Consider the following 14,798-nt stretch of genomic DNA (forward strand, 5'->3'; position numbering starts at 1 on the left):
TTTAACGTTGCATCAAAAATTCAAAGAAAAGAGGCTGATGAAATTGGATGATAGGTCGTATTATGTTATCTATCAAATTTCATATGCTCGATCAAATACACATCACTCATAACTATTTATTAGAAATGAATTTATTGAAATATCATAATTATTTGAAAAAATTGCTCAGACAATTTATTTGGAAAGAATCGAGTTTCCTTTAATACATGAAATAAATATTTAAATCCAAGACAAAACGATTCTAAAAATAAATCAAAATCTTAAACTAGAATCAAGAAGACTATCTTCAGGAAATAGAATAATAAGTCATAAATGAGGGGAAAACACATGTTTAGGAAACCCAACAAGTATTAAAAAGATTTTCAACAATAGGAAAACTTAGACGCCAGAAGAAGGGAGATAACTCGAACTAGTATTTGATATTACAACACAAATAAATAAAATCTGGGACTACCAAAATGTATCAAGAAGAGATATTTTGGAGCTTTACTTTTTTAGTACAACATAACAAACTGGAAAGGCTCGCATGAATGATGAAGCCTTTCACTTCATCAAGTTGAGAATACCACACATGCACATTCAAAATTTCATCAAGGATCATCCGAAGAATGACACACCTCTTGTTTCATCACTCACTTAAGACGACATCTCCATTAGACGAGCTTAGAAATTATGGGTCTTTCTCACAGAGATAGACATAATCAAGTTTTGATTTAAGTTTTATCAACATTATTTTAATGAATATTTTATGCTAAAAACCTTGACAGGAAAAAACTACAAGCTTTGTAGAAGAAATATTTGAAAAGAAAGAAATCTTCAGTAAAAATAGCAAGCTGGCCGGAAGTAAAGAAACTCGTCGTAAATTCTGCAATATGACTCATGTAGGAAGATGGTTAGAAAAAATCTGCTCAGAATGCCAAAACCCGAAAGAGCCAGAATTCGAGAAAGATTTCTGGCCCAGATCTGACCGAAAATATAATACGAAGACGAATCGCAGTGGTGAAGATCCACACAATTAAAGTTTTCCTCTGGACCTTACAAAAGCAAAATATTTCTCGAAAAAAAGTAAAGAAAATATGTGATCCAACTATTTTACTAGTGAATGAGGAACCACTCGACCATCACTACATGATAAACTACTGACTAGTGATGAACCAACTAAATAGGCTGAAAACCTTGCGATTTTGCTCACAACTTGCCCTTTTTTTTACATCAACTAAAATTTAGAAGTTATATAATTTTTTAATTGTAGTCGTCTCTGTATTTTGTTTGGTTCCTTATTTTAACTTTCGATTTGATGGATGTTTAATATCGATCATAAGTAGTTATTCCAATAATTGTATGGTCAAAAGGTATTTTTGAAATTTTTCATCATGAAATACTGAACTTTATTTAGCTGATTGTATTTTTCTAAAAAAACTAAGGTATTTTTTCAGTCCTTATTTTAATATATTTTTATTAAAAATTAAGTTAATGGATAGTAAGTATATTTATACTGAACTTTTTTAATCTATATATATTATATGGTCTTCACAGATAATATTAAAGAATACCATAGCCACCTACTATTTCATCGTCGGCGGGCCTATACCTTGTGAAGTTGGCCCCGCCGGAGACCTCCGTAGCCATTACCAGCCCGACACCTAGCAAATTTGCACGTGAACTATTGTTTTCAACCACGATTCTCTGTCTTTCAGCACGGTGTGAATTACAGCAACCCATCAATAATCTTTGTCCATTTCCCAGCCCGCCAGCATTCGACCAACTCGCCTTTCCCATACTTCCATTTAAATTGCCTATCTCCACACCTCCTCTCCGCATGAAACGGCGGACCTCCGCCTGAGTACTCTTATCTTAAACAGTCTCAAGACAGTGGAAAACACTGAAAATTATTATGCTGCTGAGAAGCTCTTCGATGCCGATCTTGAATTCATGGCTGCCCAACTCATCAGCCGTGTTGTCGTCACCGGAATCGGATACCTTGCCCTTAGCCTTCCCGCAGTTAACCCGCATACGATCAGTCTGCATGACGACTTCGTTTGATGATAGTCCAGGGAGATGTTCTCTCACCCGACAAGCAGTAGATCATTCGGATCCGAAGCTCGGGAAGAGCTTGCGGAGAATCGGTGCACCTAGCCCGGTAAAGATAAAGCAGGAGATGGGGCACATGCTGCTGTCAAGCTCCGGGTTGGGTGCGGCGGTGGGTGAGAGAGTTGATGAAGGGTGCTTAATAACTGAGAGAAAGAAGACGCCGCAGACAGTGGCGGCGGGGGGCAGGGGTGGTGGTAGCAAAGGTGGTGGCATGTGTGGTGGTGGGAGACGGTCGGATTACGGATCGGGTTCTGATTCTCAAGATCCGGGGAGTTGGCGTGGATCAGAGATTACGGACGCTTATTATGAGACGATGATTGAGGCAAATCCTGGGAATCCTCTCTTTTTAGCAAATTACGCTAAATTTTTGAAAGAGGTTGGTGACTATTCAGTAAAGTTCCAATCTTGGCAGTATGTTTCAACTTCCCGATTGTGCCTAATTCTGGATACTGATTTTGTAGTATATTCATGTTTTGTAGGTTAAGGGAGACTTAACAAAAGCAGAAGAGTACTGTGGAAGAGCAATTCTAGCTAATCCAAACGACGGCAATGTGTTGTCTCTCTATGCTGATCTAATATGGCAGACACACAAGGATTCTGCTAGAGCTGAAACTTATTTTGAACAAGCTGTTAAATCTGACCCCAATGACTGGTATTTTCTTGTTCAGAGACCATTCTCCATTAGCATATCATTGTTCAGAGCTCAACTTGCACCCATTCTCGGTTTATTGACTGAACTGTTGCATATACTCAACAAAATTTTCACGTCTGTGCAGTTATGTTCTAGCTTCCTATGCTCGATTCCTGTGGGATGCGGATGCGGATCACGAAGACGAGGAGGAGGATCTAAAAACAAGCGAATGCAAAGTGAAGACGTATCACTCACCATCTAACTTTTTCCAAGATGAATCTCATTGGCCTCATCTAGCTGCAGCTTCTTGAATCTAAGTCCTCTTCCTCCATGTAAACTACGTACCATACATATGTAGTCTACTATGTACAGAGTATTGTTATTCATAATGCAATAGTGTGTTTGCACCCTTTCTAAGGCCCACCAAGAAGAGGTTTTTGTTTTTCATATTTGCGTTCTTGATTCGTAGTTTGACTAAGAAATCTAAATTATGCCGTGATATAGATCCTTTTCTGAGGTTAAACACAAACATCGTATACACCTTGACTTCTGCATGGATGCAGATGTAAACTGGTACCAAGAATGCCAGCAGATCTATACCTGCCGTTGTTTTATAACACAGAACAAGCGATAACTATGTAAATCAAATCAATAACATCTTTCAATATTTGTATGATATGTATAAATACTACAGATTGTGGATGTAATAATTGTCGTTCTTGATTGTTCACAAACATCATGTTTTGATCGTTGTTCACCTTTGTTATAGATGGTAGAGCCAACAGCTGTTCCAAACATCTCTAAATATCTTATCTGATATTGTTTGCTCTTGAAAATTCAAGAACTCGTTTTCAATTCCTTTTGTACAGGTATTCGATGTTGAATTTGAGTGATGTGTGTGTAATCAAGTTGTAGATAGATATAGACCGTTGGATTCTAAAGCCAAGAGAATATCCATGTTTTATTATCCTCTTGTTTTTATGCTGTGGGTTGTGTGAATCTGAGGCCTCAACACTTGCTTGATGCTTAACCATGGGGTCCCTTTTAAGGGAAAGTATTGACCTTATAGGAAATTCCCAGCCACACTGCTTCCCTCCCGGATACTTTTTTGACTCCTATTTGTTATGTCTCTACCAGCAATCACTGTCCAAGAAGGACATACGCGTTAACATTTAGTCACACTCACCAACTTGAATCAACGTGCAGTGATGCAGTATTTATGATTTTTGTAAGAACACGGTTTTGTAATATGATAGTGATGCTACAATATAAACTTACGATTGATGGACTCAAATTGGTTGATTGACTGGCTCCTGTGGAAGTTATTCTCGTCCTAGCCGACTTGGAGTTGGAGATTCGTCAAGTACCATTCAAACAAAGAGTTCGTGGAGAGAAGAGCTTTGTATCGACACTCTTGAGCCATGTTTGTCTCCCTAAGCTTGAATTATTTCATTTCCTTCTGTACTTCGGTTCTAGCTTCAAAGAACATATACGTGGAGCTATGTCGACTTAGGTACGCCTCATTGACTAAACGATTCACTGACTAAACGATCGAGTATACCACTCCATGTATCATGTATGATGTTGTTTGCACAAATTTCTGGATGTTGCGAGCGTGTAAAGGGGATGTACATGCTTCTGGCTTGATCTTGGCCTCCTGGATTCATTAGTCATGTCCAAGAAGTTCAACTGATATGGCCCCTTGGGGATTATTTCACCCTACCCCTACAGCAGTGCCTGTAGGGGTACATCTAAGGGCCAGAATTTTTTCTGGCCCAATTTTTTATTTTTTTTAAATTTTTTTATTCCCCATGATATGAATCTCAACCTTGATTTTGGGTGTGGGCACTGTCCCCACACCCAGGATCGAACCTTCCGCCACTTGGCTTACAATTCCTTCGATTCGCCTGTTTGTCTTTGATTAATGCTCGTTATCGGTTAAGACATTCAAATTCACAGTAGTCATTGAGAGGAACAAATCTTCATCAACAACCATCTTTTTAGGTAACTTGGTATTTTTTTGTTAATTTTTCTTTGCAAAATGTATTTAGAAGCAGTACAAATAATTATTATATTTTATTTTACCTAGTTATATTATTAATAAAAATTTGAGATATTTTTTATAAAAATAATTCTTAAAATGAATGAAATTATTTAAAATTTTAATTATTTATTTGAGTAGGTCTCTTGTGAAACGGTCTCACGAATCTTTATATGTGAAACGAGTCAATCCTACCGGTATTCACAATAAAAAGTAATTTGCTTAGCATAAAAAATAATACTTTTTTATAGATGACTCAAATAAAAGATCCGTTTCATAAACTACGACCGATAAAACTATCTTTACAAATTTTTGTCATTTTATTAATATTGAAAAGTATTGTCACGTATTTTTTAAAAATAACATTGTGTAAATGCTTCAATAGATCCTAATCCAGATTCGGATACCAAATCCTCCTTCCAATTCAGTTAATAAAACCATTTCAATAACGTTATCCATACACACCACTCTCGAACAATCTCTTCCTTAGAGCGTGAATCGCACACACCGCATCCTACGATCGCACATTCCCCCGTCAACGCACAACCATTAGATCGCGCGTCATTTTCAGTCATCGCTAAAACGTAGGTTAGTGGAGATAACGATAAAGTAACCCCATTTCAAACCGCCACCCGCCTGAGGGCACGTGTGCAGGCTCTTCTGGAGGATTCAGATAAAGAACTTCAACGGTCAAATCTCACGGCTGTAAATGATCGCACGTGTCCTGTTTAGCCTCTTCGGGTGCCCTCGAGGTAGCTTTAGCGTTGTACCCTCTGAAATAAGGCGTCGTGGCGGTGAAGTTTTGGGGCATATTCTTCTTCTTCCTGGAAGAGTGAAAGGTATGGGGAAAAAATCTCAGCTCGGTTCTTCCTTTGCGTGTGGTATAGTACCTTGAGCTTCCTTTTTGGTGTTCAGGTTTTGGTGGAGAGAAATGGCGGAGGCTTACTCTGGACAGAAGGACGATGTTGTTTCGGTGGAGCTCCCTGCTCCCGGTTCATGGAAGAAATTGGTATTTTTCTTGGATTTTTAGCTTCTGTTGTTTGAATTACAGCTTGAATTTTGCGTGAGGGACGCTGTTTATGGTGATCTACTATGGAAAATATTGGTAAAAAAACAAGTGATGTTGAGCCAGTAGTCGTTTCAAAAATTTGTTTTTTTATCTTAAATTTCTCAAAATGTTTCTTGTTTTCCCTGTGTTTTAGACTTTATAGTTGATCGCTAGCTTAAATTTTGGATATGGACATCGTTATTTGGAACCTTTTATTCACCAAAACGATTATTGAGTTTGTGTATTTCTTGCGGTTTTCTCATTATCTTTGGTAGCTTCTCTGGTTCACATCACAAGGAGCGATTATAATTTCCTGTTTTTGAGATCATATTTAGTTCTGCAAATCTGCCTCGAGAACTCACACACACTACCCTTGAGTTTGTGTGAGCTAGCTGCTTCGAACTTGTTGGTGTATGTTTTTCCCCTTTTCGTGGAATTGTGTGCAATCACATTTCAGGAAATAATTGAGTTGTCGTTTTAGATAGTATCTATGGGCTTTTTTTCCTCAATCATGCGCAGTATCGTAAAATGTGATGTGAGGACTGTCAGGAGATTGCAAGCGTGTCTTTAAAGTTTCTGTGTATTTTTCTGTAAATTAGAACTGTGAAGTATTTTCTTGGTAAGTAATTTGATTTTATCTAATAGGGTATCGGGCATGCTACCCTGTTATTTCATTCACCCATTCGGTCCCATCTTTTTTCTTATTTTCTGTGCAGTATTTGCAGAAAAAAGGAGGCACTCCGAAAAAAAACGAGATACTATTTATTTCGCCCACTGGGGAGGAGATAAACAGTCGCAAACAGCTGGATCAGTACCTGAAATTATACCCTGGAAATCCTGCAATATCGGAATTTGACTGGGGCACCGGTGAAACTCCAAGAAGATCAACAAGGATCAGTGAGAAGGTCAAGGCAACTCCTCCATCTAAAGAAAGTGAGCCACCTACAAAACGCGGCAGACGATCGTCTCTTGCCAAGAAAGATAAAAAGATGGATGCAGACAAAGAAGAAACTGAAGGGACGAAAGAAATTGAAATCCCAGGTGGGGAATCCAATGAGAAGAAAGTCGAAGATAACAAGGAAACCGAGGACGAGTGTGAAGGTGAAAAATTGCAAGAGGACGTCCCACAGGAGAATGCTGTGACTGCTGTTGGGATACATGATAAAACCCCTGCAAAGGATGACAAGGCTGAGATAGGATGAAAAAGTTAATGGGATCGAAGAAAGTTCAACCTTGAAAGACAAGGCCGAAGACAAACAGATATCTGGACCTGTTGAAAATCCACAATCGGGTCTTGATGGAGCTCAAACAGTTTTACGCCAATGGCGTGGCACCTGCATCTGGTGGATATGCCGTCGCCGTAGAGGAAAACAGAGACATAACTGAGATGCAGGTGGAGGAGCAAGAAAAGAATATGAAAGGAGATGTTATGGAGAATGGCAAGGTGAATCAACCAACCTTAGCTCCACATCATTCTTCTTCGACTCCTATTAGTTGTTGAACAGGAACGATATTTACCAGTCAGTTAAGTTTTGTTGTAACTATTTCTGACATCATCAACCTGGGCGAACGTACTTTTGATTTGTAATAATTAGGCTGGGATACATTTGTTTTTAGTTAGCGAGTCAGCTGTGGATTGTATTTGACGCCTGTAGCTTCTCTTTGTTAATGGAGGGACTTGTTTATTTGACACAATACTTGAATGTTATTGCTATGTTCGTCTCATGTGAGAACATTTAAGTTAGATATATGTGGCAGTTTGTGATGTTAATTTGCACGTCGTGTCCTGTGACACCGCAACAGGGACGACGTTTGATGAATCGCCGACTGAAATAACTGATATTTAAGTGGAGGGTGATTGTCACATCTGACCAATTCGTTGGCAGCATCCAGGCACGAGGCGCAGACCATTGACCTACAAGAAAAATTTTTGTCCCTCCAAAAAGAGAGTGAAACAAAAGGATTAAGATTCAAGAATAAAAAAGCATGGGAGGTGATGAAAAGTTAGGAATCTCATTCCAATCCCACAAAGCTGAACAACGTTTTCCCTCCAGAAATCCCAAATATTTGCTCATCTTTAGGTTAAGGTTAGGAATCTTTTATGTTTTCGTCTATCATCATTGACAATGGCATGGCCGCAGAGAAAACATTGCATCTTACAAGAAACTGCTTCTGTTGCCAGAGTCGGAGTTGAAGCTGTCATATTCATATTGCTTAGTGTCCCTACACCTACAAATGCATCGTCCCTGTATAATTACTCCTCGTTTCAAGGCCATGAACTTCCTTTTGTTCTTCCTCTGGTTCATTATGCTCTCGAGAGTTCTCTCACCAGAAGGTATACAATATCTCAAATTGCGCTTTTTCCGTTTGTAAAGCTGATTTTATTTCTGTTACTTTTCTCAGGTTTGGCAGTTCATGCTTTTACTGGTACATATGGAGTAAATTACGGTAGGGTAGCGGACAATCTTCCACCACCAGAAAGTGTTGTGACCCTCTTAAAAGCGGCCAAGATCAAGAACATCAGAATCTATGACCCTGATCACGGAGTTTTGAGGGCATTTAAAGGGTCCGGAATCGAAATAATCGTTGGCCTACCGAATGAATCTTTGAGAGACATGAGCATAGGCCTAGACCATGCGATAGCATGGGTAAAAGAGAACGTGGAGCCCTTTCTTCCAGACACGCTTATAACTGGTATTGCTGTTGGAAACGAGGTCTTAGGAGGTACTGATACAGAACTATGGGAGGTTCTTGTGCCGGCTGTGAGGAATGTCTATGGTGCCCTTGATCGTCTCCAATTAGCTGATAAAGTAGAAGTGTCGAGCCCGCATTCTGAGGGCGTATTCGCCATTTCATTCCCGCCCTCGGCTGGGGCGTTTAAGGAGACTCTACTTCCCTACCTGGGGCCGCTCCTTCAATTCTTCTCACAAATTAACACTCCTTTTTACGTCAATGCCTATCCATTTCTAGCCTATATTAGTGATCCATCACATATCGACTTGAACTACGCTCTTTTTGAGCCGAACCCCGGAATTTACGATGCTAGAACTAAACTTCATTACGACAACATGTTTGAGGCTCAGATAGACGCAGCTTACGCTGCGTTGGAAAAGATTGGTTTTAGTAAAATGGAAGTGATAGTTTCTGAGACCGGTTGGGCTTCAAAAGGAGATGAAAATGAAGTGGGAGCTAATCTAAAAAACGCTAGGACTTACAATCGTAATTTACGGAAGAAACTTTTGAAAAAGAAAGGGACTCCATATAGGCCAAAGATGGTGGTTAAGGCTTATATATTTGCCTTGTTTAACGAGAACTCGAAGCCAGGACCGACTTCAGAAAGGAATTTTGGGTTGTTCAAGGCTGATGGAAGCATTTCATATGACATCGGATTCACAGGACTCGTTCCAAGTTCCGGTTTCTCCATTCTTGGATCCATCAAGGTATGAAAAATACAGAAACTATTCTTGTTTCCACTCTGACAAATTACTTACTCTGCATTAATTCTCAGGTGAATGGACAAAACTGGTGTGGACTCCAGCGGCTGTCTATTCGGGCAATCTGTGCAGCAGTTGTGCTTATTATCATCTCCTGATTGTTAGCTAAAAGTTGGAAGAAATCAGGCGGTTGCCAGCCGAGTTATTCACATTCAAATTCATCTGTTTCGTTCCTTTTGCTTACTTTGATTCCAAAAAGGGATTTTAATTTGATTCATCATGCATGGAAGTTAGTTCATCTTGTACAAAGCATACCAGTGTGATTGAATGAAAACAAATTATTCTAAATGTCTCATAATTCGCGCCAATAAAAACTTTACACGTGACAATGTCGTAGATGATTTTTTTGAGCACATATACCCCTGAAATCAAGTATGGACAAGGGTGGATTTTCTCAAGATTTGAAAACATTTTTTCACAAGGGATTTTTAATAATATGGAGCTTTCATATGCGATTAATCATATGATAATTAATACTAGCTATATATCGTCTTGCTCTTATATGTACACTACTTCTTGATTATATTTTAAATTTTATTTTTGTATATAAAAATTTAATGAAATTATGATTAATACCGAAGTGAGAAAAATTATTTGGGACTGGGTTGTGGAAGATTTATAAATGAAAAACACTAAATTTGTATAATTTATGTTCGCCTTCATTTTCTTGTTTTCGGAAAATTAACGATTTTAGTTCACTGTTCTGCACTTTTTTCTTTCAATTTTAGTTTTTTTAACCAGAGTATTATGTAGCATAGGAGATTAATGACGTGAGATCATAAAATAATGATGTGATAGCATTCGTTAAAAATTGTTTAACGAACACTGAGAAACTATTTAGAGTATGTGTTTTTAAACTCAAACATAAAACCCCTTATTGGAAAGGGTAAATGTATGAGCATTATAACATAAGGATGATGAAATGTGTTTGATTTTTAAAAAATAAGGACGTATTAGCTATTAAATATTATTTTTAAGGAGTTTATTAGGGCGATAGAAACTTGGAAAAGTCAATCTTGATTTGAATGACCAAACATGAAGTTACCCGATAGCAGCATTCGTATAATTTCCTATTCCTTTCCACGTTCCAAAGAATTAGGAAAAGAGCTCCATTCTCGACTCTTGCTTGGGCCACTTTTGCTGCAGCGCAAAATTTGTGCAGTCGGAGATGGAATGGGCTGGGATGTACCTCGTAATAGTGGGATCGGGTCTTATATTAGGAAGTCTAGGAGTCCAACAAATTGTTTATCAATGACCGAAGAACACGAGCTTTCCACTTACGATCGTTCTGTTTCATACCCCAACTCGGCTTCGGGCAAAACGTTCTCGGTCGGAGACATGCTGGATAATTCTTACTTTATCTGATGTAATTTTTTCGAAGAATCTGTTTGTTAGCTATATCGTGAAGTTTATCAACTATAATAGAGTGAATTATTAAAGATTTAACATCATATTTAGACCAAAACTAAGAGACTAAACAAAAAAACGGAATTTAGATAAGTATATGTTCTACCTTTCTTCTCAAATGATTCAAAAGAATGCGCTACCCAATAAAGAGGTATTACATAAAAGAGTCGGTCTCACGTGAGACCATCTCACGGATCTTAATCTGTGATACGGGTCAACCCTACCCATATTCACAATAAAATGTAATACTCTTAGCATAAAAAATAGTACTTTTTCATGAATGATCCAAATAAGAGATCCTCTCACAAATACGACCCGTGAGACCGTCTCATACAAGTTTTTCCCTACATAAAAATAGATCAAGAATTTCGAGCATAATAAAATTACTTCAATTCATTTGTGTCATAATAATAAATAAAAAAAGTGCACTAACCAACAAAGAGACGGACATAAAATTATGCATGTGAACAAATGAAATGAAAAACAAAAAGGAAAAACTATCACATTCGTCGTAATAGAATGGAAAACCGCTTTCGAAAAACAAATGCCACAAAGACGAAAAAAACAAACAATTAAAAAAAAAAAGAGATGTCACTACCTGATCAGTACCCATAAGTGGCGAGATGATATACAATTCTTATGGTTTTTGTAACACGGAAGAATTTCAGAATTGGGATTGGTTAATAGATGGTGTTCAAAAAACTGCTACAGCCCCAGACTCCATAGTTGACCCGAATAGATAGCGACACAAGAAATTTTACAGTTTCACAAAACCTACCAAATTGGTTCAGTTCATGTTCTATGAAAAAAAATCACCGATCCGTATTTCATCACCCCTACTGCCCACCACACAATTTATAGTAATGCACCCCCACACAAGAAAGCAATATTGCGTGATTCGATTGCATCCCTAGATAATGTAAAGTACTATGTACACCACCCAAAGGAAGTAATGACCCTACCACAACTCATCTCTACAATAAATAGAAACCGAGGCCTAATTTCATCCACATTCATTGAATGATGTTATGGCTAAAAAAAATCTCTTCATAGAATAAAATCCTACCAAATGGAAGCAACAAGTGAGAGGGCACCAACAATTATCTATTTTATTCTCAACCACAAAGGAAAAAGAGACAACAAACAAGAATCTAAAGTATTAGCATAGAACAATAAACAAGACACAAAATGATAGTTCTTCATTCTGTACAATGGAGGGAAAAAAGGATGGAATTTTATGCGGATTAATAGCCTAATTAATGTATTTTCATACTCAATCATCTAGTTTTCTTTTTCAGATCTTTCTAAATTACGATGGATTATATGTTTCAAATATTATTATCACACTTCCCAAGTGCTTTGTTCTCTCAAGCAACAGTGATAAGGGTGTCGCCATTCTTGAAGCCTGGGATCACCTGGAATGATGAGTCGTCCTCCCTTGTCAAGAGCAGATCCTGTCCGGATGAGAGGGACAACCTCAGAGATATTGGGGATGGCTCAAACGGCACTTGCTGATTTAAGTTAAGATCTACCATTGTTGAAGAAGTTTGCATTTGGAGCATTGCTGGTGACTTGTTCACTCGATCACTATGGCAAGAAGTTGGATTTTCCATTGGATTGCCACCTTGCATTGACAACATAACCGGGCCAACAGTAATCGGGAAAGGCACGGTAGAGAATCCGTTGATGTTGGAAGCTAAAGGCACAGATGGTACGGTTGGTGGTGGAACTAGCTGAGCAGGGTGCTCTTGGTGGCTACCGTCGTCTTCAGTTTGCATTGCAGTGACCTTATCACAATAGGAGAAAATAGAAAATTAGACATTAATTGAAAGAGCATTCAAACAAAACGAGGAAAAATATTGTTTCCCGTCAAGATTTATAAAATAGTCATAAAAAACCCAAGCAGAAACTTGTAAACCACATTTTTAAACACCAGAAAATTCTCTTACTTTTAGCCTAAAAATATAGGCACTTGTGTTTCTCAAAAGCAAGAAATGGTGGCTCCCAATAACATTTTCGAAGAAAATTGCTTAGATTCAACACCATAATATGTATAAATCGAATAAAAGTTAAATATCCTTTACGCAAAAGAATAAAACAAGTTTCATAGAACCATTACAAATTCGTAATTTCCTTTACCTTGTAATATAGACAGAAAACGCTAACACATAGATACATGTTATAAGAAATTACCGAGTCGGTGGTGATATCAAACAAGCTAGAGCGGCGACGGCGGCGATTGAGGTTGCTCCTGCGGAGAAAGTATTTCTGGGCATGGCTAGCCACTTGAGTTGGTGTGCGAGTCTTGACATAATTTCTAGAAATTCCTCTCCAGTCCCCTTTCCCAGCATTCTGCAATCCAACAAGAAATAGTTTGTGCTCTTCCTCTGTCCATGGGACTCCTATAGACAAGGCACAAGAAGTAAAATTTGGATGAGCTATATTTAAGGAATCAAAACATGAAGATCAAGAAAAGAAAGGAAAAGATATGACAAATTAACAGTAAGACTCGTAAATTGGAAAATACAGATAATAATACCAGAAAATCTTTTATTTTCCTCTCATAAAAAAAGTATCTTTAACCCATACAAAAAATCATCACCTTCTCTGACACTCCAAAAATAAAACACAGATTTTGTTCAAGCTTTTTATGTCAAAGTACCTAACTCAAACAAACGGTACGTCAAATCACTCAAATCAGTCCATCAACAACTGACAGATTGTAACAAAATCAACAAAATAATAGACCTACAAACATCACATAACAGAAGAATTAAAGCTAGCTATCTATCTATTAATCGATTTCAAGTAGCGCCGATCAGTTCTGCTAAACCAAATAACTACCAAATACAAAAATCAGATAATCAGATCATTCATGACACAAATCTGAATATCAGCCAAAACGAAAAACAGTTCAACAAACGATAGCAGGAAACATTTAAAAACCAAAATCAAACAATAGATCCGCGACCTCTCTTACGCTCGCGATTCCCGTGAACCGGCAGCGGCAAAGCATCGTCAGCAGACGCATAACCTGCCGCGCCACCGTCCTCCGCCACCGCAGGCTTAGGTAAATCACCATTGAACGGCTCGTATTCGGAGAGATTATTCATACTCACGCTCTTCCTCATAGGATCAACTTTGACTCTCACACCGAACAGAATAATCTCGCCGCTGCCTCCACATCCGACGGAGCCACTTCCGCCACCGCTCACGGCCGCGGACGGCGAGTCGCTGAGCATTGACATTTCTTCCCTCGGATTTCACGGAAGGGGAAAGTAATATGGAGTGGGAGAAAATGGAGGATGACTGTCCTTTATAATACACACTTTGAAACGTGGAAGCCGTACGCTTTCATGATGAATATTATTTAATTATTATTTTTAATATAATCTACTGTACTATATTATGCTTTAAAAAAATTAAAATCATATTTTATTTATCATAAATAATATTTTATTTTTACAATAAAGTAAAATCTAATGGGAAAAAAATTTTATACAAAATATACTTTGAAAAAATTATTACTGAACATAATGTACATATTTATTTGTAGCAAAAATCATATTAGTTAAATGCAAAAACTTGTGTGAGACGGTCTCACGGGTTGTATTTGTGAGACAGATCTCTTATTTGAACCATCCATGAAAAAATATTCTTTTTTATGCTAAGAGTGTTACTTTTTATTGTGAATATGAGTAGGATTGACCAGCTTCACATATTAAGATCCGTGAGACAATCTCACATTAGACTCACTTTTAGTTAAAACTTCTAATTGTTTTCGAGTTATGATATTTTAAAAATTAATATACAAAATTGTATCTAAAATTAAATTGCAGATATACATTCGAATTGTTCATTTATTTGATAACACATCAAGAAATATATAGTGAGACAGTGTGCTCACCATAGTATGATATCGATTCAATTTAAATTTTTTAACTGTAAGATAGTTCATACGTTAAGTTTTAACCACTCTTCTAATTGCGACACTTATTATCTGTTTCTAATATGAAATTTATCAAAATTTTGAAAATATTAGAATATTTCTATAACTTTATATTTTTTTTCTCTAAATTTTGAAAA

At 37.5% G+C, this 14,798-nt stretch overlaps 4 protein-coding genes and 1 long non-coding RNA gene across 6 annotated transcripts; 4 read left to right on the forward strand and 1 right to left on the reverse strand.

Annotated features, from left to right (window-relative positions):
• Window positions 1–1,727: 1,727 nt before the first annotated feature.
• On the forward strand, window positions 1,728–3,260 carry LOC140819686 (uncharacterized). The gene is made up of 3 exons (XM_073179862.1): window positions 1,728–2,467; window positions 2,571–2,743; window positions 2,868–3,260. Exons 1-3 carry the CDS (start codon window positions 1,895–1,897, stop codon window positions 3,031–3,033), a joined length of 912 nt encoding a protein of 303 aa, XP_073035963.1. The 5' UTR covers window positions 1,728–1,894; the 3' UTR covers window positions 3,034–3,260.
• Window positions 3,261–5,377: 2,117 nt separating this feature from the next.
• LOC140819405 (methyl-CpG-binding domain-containing protein 10-like) lies at window positions 5,378–7,506 on the forward strand. Of its 2 annotated transcripts, none has more exons than XM_073179487.1 (3): window positions 5,378–5,602; window positions 5,679–5,772; window positions 6,537–7,506. In XM_073179487.1, exons 2-3 carry the CDS (start codon window positions 5,695–5,697, stop codon window positions 7,011–7,013), a joined length of 555 nt encoding a protein of 184 aa, XP_073035588.1. In that variant the 5' UTR covers window positions 5,378–5,602; window positions 5,679–5,694; the 3' UTR covers window positions 7,014–7,506. The 2 variants fall into 2 exon arrangements, with proteins under 2 accessions (XP_073035588.1, XP_073035587.1); XM_073179486.1 differs by having other exon boundaries at window positions 5,379–5,602; window positions 6,528–7,506.
• Window positions 7,507–7,622: 116 nt separating this feature from the next.
• Window positions 7,623–9,588, forward strand: LOC140819403 (glucan endo-1,3-beta-glucosidase 14-like). Its single transcript, XM_073179485.1, has 3 exons — window positions 7,623–8,146; window positions 8,215–9,251; window positions 9,320–9,588. Exons 1-3 carry the CDS (start codon window positions 8,047–8,049, stop codon window positions 9,401–9,403), a joined length of 1,221 nt encoding a protein of 406 aa, XP_073035586.1. The 5' UTR covers window positions 7,623–8,046; the 3' UTR covers window positions 9,404–9,588.
• Window positions 9,589–11,795: 2,207 nt separating this feature from the next.
• Window positions 11,796–14,005, reverse strand: LOC140819557 (transcription factor MYB1R1-like). The gene is made up of 3 exons (XM_073179693.1): window positions 13,684–14,005; window positions 12,906–13,114; window positions 11,796–12,499 (listed from the first exon to the last, which is right to left on the reverse strand). Exons 1-3 carry the CDS (start codon window positions 13,958–13,960, stop codon window positions 12,080–12,082), a joined length of 906 nt encoding a protein of 301 aa, XP_073035794.1. The 5' UTR covers window positions 13,961–14,005; the 3' UTR covers window positions 11,796–12,079.
• LOC140819558 (uncharacterized) lies at window positions 13,114–13,781 on the forward strand. The gene is made up of 2 exons (XR_012115236.1): window positions 13,114–13,223; window positions 13,255–13,781. It is a non-coding gene; the product is annotated as an uncharacterized lncRNA (long non-coding RNA).
• Window positions 14,006–14,798: the final 793 nt, after the last annotated feature.

Source organism: Primulina eburnea, chromosome 18 (assembly GCF_022965805.1).
Source record: "Primulina eburnea isolate SZY01 chromosome 18, ASM2296580v1, whole genome shotgun sequence".
NCBI classification, from domain to species: domain Eukaryota; kingdom Viridiplantae; phylum Streptophyta; class Magnoliopsida; order Lamiales; family Gesneriaceae; genus Primulina; species Primulina eburnea.